The 12,156-nt window shown below is 40.2% G+C and overlaps 1 protein-coding gene across 1 annotated transcript in view; it reads left to right on the forward strand.

Annotated features, from left to right (window-relative positions):
• Window positions 1–12,156, forward strand: part of man1a1 (mannosidase, alpha, class 1A, member 1) — a 132,167-nt gene that overhangs the window by 24,675 nt on the left and 95,336 nt on the right. Inside the window, exon 2 of the mRNA XM_084030808.1 lies at window positions 10,527–10,623. Within this exon, the coding sequence (XP_083886934.1) occupies window positions 10,527–10,623 (97 nt within the window). The remainder of the gene's footprint in view (window positions 1–10,526; window positions 10,624–12,156) is intronic.

The raw sequence follows: 12,156 nt of genomic DNA on the forward strand, positions 1-12,156 counted from the left end.
AAATCAAAGGCACGTGTCTGCTTTTATGCTTCTGATGAGTTGCTGTGGTTTTGTGCAGCTCCCTGGCCTATTCATGCACTTGCTGCTGTACTTCCTGTAAAGCTTTAAAGGGGGTTTGGTTAAGAAAACTTCCCCAGATCACATGTAGATATAGTCATAGCACGTCACAACTAGACTTTTCCAGTAATTCAGAAGAAAAACATGTAGTAACATTAGCTCTTGAAGACCATCTGCTGTTATAGAAGAGCATGTCAACCAATAATATTTGATACAAGCTTAAGAGTTGTTCTGACAAACACCTGCTACAGAGTAGCTCTTCCAAAAAAGGAAGCTGTTCATCCTCCTGTTTGTGTTTATGGGTTAAACAGGAAGTCACCAGCTTTTCATATGTGCTGTGAATTAAGTGGTCACTGTTTTCTGGGTAACGCCCATGTGTGTCTGCATACTGTACGTAGATAATAGATTGCTATTCGTGACTTGGTTTCAGTTCATGTTTCCTGTGAACTGTTGCAGTAGTTTTAGGACCTCCCCAAAGCAGGGAGGGTTTTGTACTAAAGAACAGATGGGATGCTATGATGAAAATCCAAATATTGACCGAAATATCAATAATTTCATAACTGCAATTCTTCTCTTGACACACCAGCTAAATCCAATTCACATCAGAATCTGAATTTATTTTTTTGTGGATTTTTTTTTTTCCTGTGCTCAAGAAACTGATTCAACTACAAAGTGATATATTTGCTGGAACTTTGCTGAAAGATGGATAGGAAAATCATCAGATCGGCAGTGTGTGAGCCCTTTTTCTCATCCTCACAGGCCTAATAATGAATCTCTGTGATTCTCTTTCCTTCAATTTCTTCTCTTCGTTTTCTACGCTCCTATTCATTCTTCCATGCGTTGGTCATAAATTGGCTTGTATGTAAGTAATGCGTCTTCAATCATGATGTGAAGTATTTTTCCAGTCTATAGTCTCTCCTGCTTCCTATCTATCTCCTGCATTTTCTATCCGTATCTCACTCTGTCTTTATCTTCCTCTCATTGAGATGGCAGGGGGAGTGAGGCAGTCAAGCATCTCTACATCACCACACACTCACTCAGGACGCTTCTTTGGCAGGCACTGTGTGTGTTCGTGTGACCCAAATGCTGGTTGATCTGATGTCCTTATCTGCTCAACGACCATATTGTCACCTACCTACCCTCCTTTCCTCCCTTACACTCTCTCTGTCTCACACACTCGCAGTGCACCTGTTACTAGGGAGTTGGTCACCATTGTTTCCCTCGAAAAACAAACTATCTATGGATTCAGTTTCAGCTCCACTTTGACCACAGCAGCCCCTGGAGGAGCTCCTGTTTTACACACATCCCCTCAGTTGCAAATTGCTTGAGACACCCTGGGGCGAACCGGGACATTAACCCCTCGATCTTTGCACAGCAGACGTTAATGATTCACCATCATCCCTAGCCCCTTTTAGACTGCCTTTTCATTGCAGGAGTATTCTGCCGTTATTCTGCCCCGTCGTCAGTCTAAACACTCGCCGAGGGGAAAGGCGTAACAGTATAATTATTATTATATTATTATATTACAGTATATCAGTATCTGAGACGCCAACGGAGGTAGTCACAGAGCTGCATCAGAGGCGAGACGAAGCGATACGGCGTGCTATCTAAACCCTCCGAGCACCCGAGGCGTGCGCGCCCATGTGTGTGTGGTGTTAAACTTACCTACTCAATCTAAGGCAGTTTATAAATTTGAGGGCATTTAAAGGAAGCCTCATTTGGACCTCCATGTCCATCTGTGATGAGGTATGGGAAGAGATAGGAGTCTGTTTTCTCTGATGCAACAGCAGCAAAGCTGTCTCCCTTCTCCATTTTTGCCTCTACAGTAGTAGTGTCGTTCTCGAGCCGTCATGACTGTGAAGGCCGTAGGATATGACTCATGATATGACTCCCAAAAGTCCCATGTGCTTTATATTGACACATTTATATTTGTTTTAGGTTTTCTTCCTGTCTCTCTCTCGGAAACAGGTGGCATAGTCAAAGTATACAATGTCTGAAGACCATGTGACCAGAAGAGAAACCCGTGGGAAACGGTTTTGCCAACATTTCCTGTCTTAGGTTTTATTTAGCTTTCATATGTCTGAAGACTTTGAGATTGTTAATGCATCCTGGAAGTCTAAAAAGTATAGTATAAAAACGTATAGTACAAAAACGTTTTTGGAAGCTGCATTTTAGAATTTGACTTTAGAAAAAATAAAATATCAGTATTCGGTTTTAAATTATGTGTGCCACACACACATGAGCTGCTGCTATGTGTTAGCATGTTGAAACACAGTAAGCTGACCTGGTGACAGGAAACAGTTGTAGAGAGGGAAGGGCTTGTGTGTGTGTGTGTGTGGGTGTGTGTGGGTGTGTGTCATCAGTAACAACACTGTTGTTAGTTCAATGTCTGATGCAGATCAATAGGCTGAGAGGAGAGGTGGAGCCGGGGGACAACAGAGAATAGGATTGAATTAAAGAGCGAGAGAGGAGGAGGTGATTATCAACACCTCTCACGCACGTCTTTCTGTGCTAAACAATGTCATCCTCGGCCTGCACGTCTGTATGCTCTGGAGTTGAGGGGAGGTGTGTATGCACTTAAGATCTTCCTGCCAGATTGGACTTGATGTTTGTTGCCCTAGAAAACTACCGCACCTTAAACACGGAGGCAATTAGCACAGAGATATTGTTCGTTTGAAGTGGCTTCAGCCACCAGATCCTAATAACAGCGGTCAGCCCCGAAAATCCCGAGCAGTTAATCCAATTAGAGTCATAGCGATCCTGAGCAATAAATCCAATAAGAGTTAACACAGGGAATGTTTAGTACTGTGAGCCACACTTCTATTTACACACTGAATTACAGAACCGCGCGTCACACCTTTTAATGTTACTGCGAGTTTGCGCTATTTGCCAAAATGGAAGAATTAAAGTACCATGTCCCATGAGATCTTGCCGTTCAAGAGAGTTGCAGTAGGCCGACGTAGTTAAGAGCCGATGTCATGACTACGTCAGTGTTAGCCGGATGCAAAACAAAGATTCACCTAGAGTAGTAAGCTTATAACACACATACAGATGTCATCCCGTTGTGTTGTTGGGTGCCAGAATCAATATCTTCTACATGTCAAATCAGTGAGTAAACATTGCTATTAGTTTACCCTTCTGCTAATTGTAGCCGCCACGGCTGCTGCACCGCCACGGTGAGCTCACTGCTCATGTAGACAGCTAAACCATTAGAGGGAAAGAGAGAAAAATGTTGACATTAGGATTAACTTTTAGAGAGATGGCGAGAAAATGTTGCTAAGAGTTTGGCATTCTGCGAACCATCGCCGCAGCTGTGAGCCTTTGTCTGTAGTTAGCATTAACTATTAGCAACATTTCCTCTCCATCTCTGAAATGCCTGACTGTCACCCTCGGCTCAAAGGTTAGCACTTAGCGTCCACGAGGAGACACAGTTTTGTCTCGAATACTGGGTGGAAACATGAATTTGTATTGAAAGTAGGTTATGAATGTAGTCAAAATGTAAAATCAATTTAAAATTTGGTGCCTTCTTGTCTGAGAAAAGGCAGGCAGTGACTTTTTGGCAAATGTGAATGGAAGACAACAACTCCCACAATGAACGGCTCCATAGGCGCAAGCTTCCAAGCAAGATGGCGGATGTTGCTATTAGTTTCTGCAAGTGAGGTCCCACCCACTGATCTGTAATAGGTCTGTAGCCTCAGTGGGTCCCGCCCCCTATAGGCGGGTTGAAAACATGAGGAACTAGTGTTGTAGTCTTACCCCCTCTAACCAAAGCAGAGCCTCCTTTTCAGAATCGAAATACGGAGCTCTCCCGTCTAATGACCGAATGATGCACGGCCATTAAAAAATACTACCGTGTTTCTAACGATACAAAGCTCAATGCAAATTAGTGAAGTATCCCTTTAAGTAAACATCCTAAACTGTCTCCTATTTTGTGCAACAGAAATCTTCAACTCTGACATTTGTTGTACCTTATCACTTGTAAACAGCACACTCGTTTTACTTACTCTACACGGTATTAAGACTGCTTTAGAGTGGCCGTATACATACTAGTGATTGGTTGTCACAAAATATTCAAATCCTATTGAAAACTAGTAAAATCACACTGAATAATTGAGTGGTGACTTGAGGCAGGTTGTTTCACATAATTTGCTTTATCTCTTAAAAGGTTTGGATGTAAACAGACCCGACTTGATTGACATGTTTTTAATCTTCATGTTGGCTTTGAAACTGGGCGGGAAGGATTATTAGTCACCGGTGCCAATTTGTTTGCAGTGTAAATTCTATGTCGCTTTTCGAGTGGCGTGTTGATCTCAGCATCCTTGAACAGACCTCGGATCAGCTTTAGTCTTCCTCTTGTATGTTGCAGTGGAGCATGTGGCGTGGAAAAGGAGTATTTGAGTAGGTTCTTTTGTTTTATGTGACATGCATTTAGGAGCTGTAATTAGCAGGTTCACTGGCTTTAATTAGTGGGTTTGGAGGAAACTGTTCGCTAGCTGTCATTTTGATGCGTGTGGGAGTTGTTACGCAAATGCTGTTTTGTTCTGTGTTTTTTCAAAGAAGGCCACAGTGTCAAATGTAGATGGAGCACAAGGTATGAGAGGGATTCCTCTTATTCCTCTCTAAGGCATATTCCTTCATGCACTGTGATCTAATAACCAGTTCTGTGAAATGTATGAAATAAATGCAATGGGCTCTTCGGCAAGCATCGTGTAACCTGAAAACCACCTTTTGACTGAACATTGCAGTCATGCTTGCAATAAACAAATTAGTGTCCTATCTAGTGTTCATGGTTGTTACTGAGAACCTGCGTTACAAAGTTGATGCGAGCAATTACTTTTTTTGCACCATCTGTTTTGTGCCTTCCTTCTGTAAAAAAAAAAAATACTCTTAGCCATTTCTTGACATCCTTCGTCTGACATACTCTCTCCCTTTTTAATGGTCTACATTTTCAGTCAAAGAAAAGAGTAAGTGGTCCTGAAATCGGGCATAATAATTTAGTATAAAACATGGAATCTCTGTCTGCATGAATGTGTGTTTGTATTTTTAAGTATTTATTAAATACACACATCCAAGGACGTGCAGTGTCAAAGGTGGTGCAATTTCGACACGGCATACCTTTTAATATTCTATAAATGGCTAAACGAATAAGCAATGGTGCGCTGTGAAGCAGCGAGGGCGGGGCTTCATGGTGCCCCATTACATGCCACAGCTCATTGACTGTTTCTCACATTTCCTGCTTGATGTAATAATGTTACCACCAAACTTTTCAGTAGAGTCTAGACAATGCCACCAGCAGCACGTCCAATCAGCTCGCTTTGTAACGGGCACACCTTCAGAACACACCCGCAACCTGTGGATGTTGTCAGCGTTTACAGCCTCCGCTGGATCTTGTGATGTTCTCTTTTTAAGTAGATGTTATATAGTGCAGCCTTTCACCATGAAACCCATTCATATTTGATTGAACCTCACTTGAGCTTCTCTTGCTCTTGCTAAGTGCGATGGCTGCCAGACATGCGGGACGGTCCAGCAGCACTGTGTTTCGGCTCAACAGAATTGTCAAATTGCCCATTTGTTGACTGGTTTACCGTCTTAAATCATATTGGTTTCTGGGGCAACAGGTTACGTTGACCGAGAAACTCGTGGACGTCCTGGTTTACTGCCTGCTGCAGTCATTTGTGTCCAACTTTCAAATGATCACACAGTGAGTTGTTGTCAGTGAGTGTTTGTCCTCAAGTGAGCTAACTAACAGTGAGTCAGCAGAAGAATCAACTGTGCCCTACAGACACACACACACACACACACACGCACGCACGCACGCACGCACGCACGCACGCACGCACGCACGCACGCACGCACGCACGCACGCACGCACGCACGCACGCACGCACGCACACACACACACACACACACACACTCACACACCTAAGTGCACTTGCACACACATGCATTTGTATGCTAACAGGATGTGGCTGCTCAGATGTAAAGTAGTATGCTGGTATTTACCCTGTATATGTTATAGGTTACAATGTAGCTCCAGTAGCCTGTATATATGACAAGAGTGTGAAGTGTGAACAGACATCCATCTGAAGGTGGAGGATAAAGGGTTTTAGCATGTCTAATCCAGACGCAGGTTCTGGGAAGCTGGAGAACGACACTATGTAACCTGGATTAGCAGGGCAGACAAATGCCGAGGTGGAGGAGGAGCCACGTCCGGTGCTGAGATGAGTGTCTAGGTGTTAGATTGAAAGCCGGTGTTCACGCTGCTATCGAGTCCCCAGCCAGCACCAGATTAAAATAAGATGAAACTCCAGTCATTCCTGCTCGGGGAATTGGGTGTTTTCAACCGCAAATAATGAGACTCAGAAGAGGAAAATGTTCCGTTTCGCAGGGAGATGAGTGATATTTGTGTTTTTGTTTGTATGATTGTGACACCAATCATAATTGACTTACTCTCATGTTGAGTAGGTCATTTGTCAGAACATGTTGACAGATGTTGCACTCGTTATTATTGATTTTCAGTTTGGTGTTGAACTGTACAAAGAAATAACTTCCACACTTCCCATTAAAAAGGCTGTACAGGTCATCCATGCTAGCAGCTTATCATGACTCATATTTGTGTTTATTGTTATGCGGCCACCTCTAGTGGTCTTAATAATAACACTAATACCTTAGTAATTAAAACTGGAGATAGGACGGGACAAAATAGGATTTTCTTGCGGATAAATGCATTGATCGTGGTGGACTTCTATTATTGGGATAATCGTAAATTTCGCAACAAGTGACTTGAAAAAGCTGTCTAGCTCGCTGTCACGGTAGTGAAAATACAGCCTGATGTAAAAAAAAAAAAAAAACATCATAGGATTTAAGATTTGATTGTTTTTTGCTCAAACGTATTTAACGTTTTTAAGCATATTTTCCAGGGATAATATCCTGAATCGCCATTATTTTTTAACAGGATAAACGTGACATACATTGTTCATATCATCCCATGCCAAGACTGGCGTGAATGAGGTAGACGGGTGCCGTAGTATAAAGAGTAAAAATTACCACCAAGTGTTTAATTGGCTAACAACCCTTTTTTTTTTCTATTGTTGAGGTATGAGAACATGTTGTTAAAAGCCTGAGCCACTACTGTATTTTATTGGATTTTGATGTTATTTTTAAACTGGAATATATCAAGTAATGATAATTGGTAGTTTCACATCTTCAGTAGAGGCATTGCGAGGTGCTCAGTTCACAATGTTGGATATGAAAGCAGTTTCATCGCTATAAATATAGTTAATACCAGAGTGATGGGCGGAACAAGGGGCTGGCGGCAGCCTTGATTTAAATGGCATTAAGTTGCAATGAATTACTTGTTACTTTGGGATAAATATTGTGAAGATTACTGACAGACATCGTCGTTTGTCTCAAATTCTCCAAGAGCTCCAGATCCAGAGACCTCAAATTGTCACATGAATCGTCAACTATTTAAATTATTTATTTATTGAAGTGGAAACAGAAAAACAATCTCTTGTTCTAGAGTTTATTTATGACTAATTGCCTGTTTACTTGGTCTTCTCTGATATTAATTTGAATAATTATAGGCTTTGCATTGTTGTATAAAACAAGACATTTAAGTATGTCATCTTGGGCTTTTGGAAAATGTGATTGATGTCTTTTAAACCATTTGATGACCATGATTTATTGATCTGTCAAGAAAACAATCATCAGAATTAACTGATAACAAAAATATTTTTGATGTAAATGTTGGCGGATGTAACAAAAAACATTGCAGTAAAGAAATGTCAAAAATGACACGTACACACACAAATATATCGATCCAGTATTAGGACCGTAAAGGGTCATTCCGTGTCATTTCATCAAATGCCTCCCACCTGACCATCTCAGAATGTCCTGAAAAAATTCAAGTACAAAGACACACTTGTTAATAGGACAAATCCAAAATATTAGGTCAGTTTTCTCATGAAACATCATTGAATGAAGGGTAGTTTAGACGGTTTTTGGCATCATGCTCTGAAAAGCCATTTTTAAACGGCAATATCTAGAAAACTATCTCACCTGTGGCCTTCAAAATTTCTACAGTGTATATCTGTTACTAAACGCCTCCAGACATGGAATATCAGGGGTGTAGCTCAATGATAACCTAGTATGGTAGGTACTTAAAAAGGGGCTTGTTGAAATAAAGTAGTACATTTGAAGGATGGCTGAGCTCCCATTTTTGCAGATAAAAGACTTCTATCACTTCTGCCTCTATCTCTGGTGTTAGCTTAAACATTCTACAAAATATGGTTTCTCTCAGATGATTAGTTTCACAGATATTAAGGCTCAAAAATGGAAGTAAACACATCTTTGCCCAACTTCAGAGTCATATTCCAAAAAACTGACAACACGTATCAGCTCCAAACTTACTTTTTTTTAAAGATCATATTCTTGTTAAAATCATATTAAAAAATCGGGAGGGTGTTTTGCCTCAATTTGTCGCAGTGATTTAAAATCCTGATATTGGTGGGGGTTTTGTGGCTGGTTTTGGTACTGCATATCCTAACAGCCTACTTGTAAACATCACAGGAGCGCAATTCAATTGTGCTTTTTATCATTTACCAAAGACTTACATGTGACTAAATGCTACTGATAAATTTAGCCTCACGAAAACATTAAAATGGATCACAGTTGTAGTTACAGAGGCAATACGTCCTTGAATGTGAGTTAAACATGGTGAAAGCAGCTTTTAAGGTCTTAAACCATGAACAAACAGCAAAATATTGAAGACTGTACATTTTGTCATACTTTAAGTACATACATTACACAACCAAATCAAATAATAATCTTAATTTGAGCATAAATATTTTACATTACAGTACAAAAGTCTCCAAAGTTTGATATTGAATAACAGTTTGTCTCTATGCTCACTATGAGGGATCACACATTTTTCATCTTTTAGATCCAATTCCTTAGTCACATTCATTAATTTGGCAGTGACTTTACAAATAGTCTAATGTACATCTCTGCTCTATTGTGCTCATCTTTTTTGATGGCATACATGCGCCCAGTTTCTGTAGAGGGAACGTCAAATCTTGCAATTCTATGCTGCAGTGGGACATTGCACATGTCTTCTCTTCTTGGCCAGTAGAAACTCTTGGCAGGGCCATGTGGGTGCATGAACTGAACCAGTACATCCTCATCTGAAACATCTCTGATACTTCCTATCCACCATTTCTGATCATACACACAACTCACATATTGTCTCATAGTGAGCACAGAGACAAACTGTTATTCAATATCAAACTTTGGAGACTTTTCTACTGTAATGTAAAATCTTTATGCTCAAATTAAGATTATTATTTGATTTGGTTGTGTAATTTATATACTTAAAGTATGACAAAATGTACAGTCTTCAATTCATTTGTTCATGGTTTAAGACATTAAAAGCTGCTTTCAGCATGTTCAACTCACATCCAAGGACTTATTGCCTCTATAACTACAACTGTGCTACAATTTAATGTTTTCATAAGGCTAAATTTATCAGTAGTATTTAGTCACATATAAGTCTTTGGTAAATGGTAAAAAACATGGTTGAAATGCCCTGCTGTGATGTTTACTTGTAGGATATTAAGACATGCAGTACCAAAAAACGTTCACAAAAACCCCACCAATATCAGGATTTTAAAAAATCACTGCGACAAATTGAGGCAAAACACCCTCCTGATTTTTTAATATGATTTTAACAAGAATATGATATTTCAAAAAAAGTAAGTTTGGACCTGATACGTGTTGTCAGTTTTTTGGAATATGACTCTGAAGTTGGGCAAAGATGTGTTTACTTCCATTTTTGAGCCTTAATATCTGTGAAACTAATCATCTGAGAGAAACCATATTTAGTAGAATGTTTAAGCTAACACCAGAGATAGAGGCAGAAGTGATAGAAGTATTTTATCTGCAAAAATGGGAGCTCAGTCACTCTTCAAATGTACTACTTTATTTCAACAAGCCACATTTTAAGTACCTACCATACTAGGTTATCATTGAGCTACACCCCTGATATTCGATGTCTGGAGGCTATTAGTAACAGATATACACTGTAGAAATTTTGAAGGCCACAGGTGAGATAGTTTTCCAGATATTGCTGTTTAAAAATGGCTTTTCAGAGCATGATGCCAAAAACCGTCTAAACTACCCTTCATTCAATGATGTTTCATGAGAAAACTATTGACAGTAGAGACTTAATATTTTGGATTTTTCCTATTAACAAGTGTATCTTTGTACTCAAATTTTTTCAGGACATTGTGAGATGGTCAGGTGTGAAGATTTTCAGAAATTTGATGAAATGACACGGAATGACCCTAAACAAAACCTACTGTTTTGTATGGAAATGACTTAATTGTTTTTATTACAGCTCAGATGATTGATTGTGCTCTTTAACTCTCTTCATCTCTCATCCTCCTCTTCTTCTTCCTCCTCCTTGTCAGATGATGAAACATGCGTGGGGCAGCTACAGGCGCTACGCCTGGGGTTCCAATGAGCTCAGGCCCGTCTCCAAGCAAGGCCACTCCAGCAATCTATTTGGTGAGTGAGATACCGCGTACACACACACACACACACACACACACACACACACACACACACACACACACACACACACACACACACACGATTGATCTCTTGTCCCTGCCACCAGCTGCCTTGGCCTTTAGATTAGCAGCCAAATTGGCCGTCAGTTAGAGTCATCCATCTATGGACGCTTCTAAATGTCAACTTTATCATATATTTATATTCAGTTTGTGCCACTTGCCAGTTGTCACCGTCTGCGCTGTCAATGAGTGTGGCGGCGGTCGGCATCTTATTCCGTCCACGCTTTCTCTGTTTCACACAACTCCTTTCTAAAAAAACAAACAAAAACCCTTAATTCTCCGTCTGCCTTTCAGTTGTGAAATAACACCCTGTGTGCTGCTAGATGACTGCAAGAACTCCTTTCTAAATATCACATACACATGCGCTCACACGCACGCCGTTTAGGGTCTTTCTACTGGGTCTGGGACGAGTGATGATCCCCCACTTTGATTGATTGTGCGTGCAGCAGAAGCCAAATGAAATAAACTGTTATTTATTTATTTTTTAAAGAACACACTGCATGTTGCTCCTTGCGTTGTCTCATTGTGTTTCGTTGGCTGAGATCCTTGGCTTAAAAGCTGGACTCAAAGAATTGCCGCCAAAGTAAACATGAAGCTATAAAAGGAGAGGATCCCACGGATCTGTTATAACGGCACGTGTGCCAATGGCAGAGGATCAATACAAATCGCACATAATCTGCAATATATTTGGTTTGTCTCATAATTATGTGGAGAAACAAAGGAAGATAATGCTGCTTGATATTTAAAAAGCAGTCCTGGAACTGATAGTGTTTGATGCAGTTGTACCTTAAGCAGAACACTGACTAAATTAAATAAATAAATTGGATAAAAGCAAATTAAAAACATTTAATCTTTATCAAGAGTGTCACAGGTGATGTGTGTGTACTCCAAGTGTTTGTACACATAATGAATGATGTAATTTATTCTGACTGATTGGATTAATAAGAGTGGGGATTGGATATTTAATTTAAGATCTCTTTGTCTCTCTCTTGACCTAATTAAATTCTCAGTGGGAATATTTGTTTGGATACTGTCAGCTCCAGATGAGGGCTTTGTGTGTGTGTGTGTGCGTGTGTGCGTGTGCGTGTGCGTGTGAGAGTGAGAGACAGTTTAGAGCAGTGTCACTGCAATGTCTTTACCAGATAAGATGGCATTCATGTGTGAAAGAGGTAGTTGTGCCTGCACTGCTGATAAGACGGATCCTGACACCAAAACACACTTGTGTTCATGATATGGTTTACACTTTTGCTCAGTTTTATTTTTAATGTTGCCCGTTAAAGTTCAGGAATGTAATGAATGTTTCCTTTAGATAATGTAAAGGAAATGGCTAGTAATTAAAAGTGCAAAGAAGTATGAAAATATGAGTTTAAAGCTGTAAACACATCGCACACACATTATCACCCCGTAAAAGTTCTGGCGTGCTAACGTGTTGGTGAACAGTTGTTTGTTTATCATCCAGCGTGCTGCA

The sequence above is a fragment of the Eutrigla gurnardus genome (assembly GCF_963514095.1).
Source record: "Eutrigla gurnardus genome assembly, chromosome: 16".
Classification (NCBI taxonomy): domain Eukaryota; kingdom Metazoa; phylum Chordata; class Actinopteri; order Perciformes; family Triglidae; genus Eutrigla; species Eutrigla gurnardus.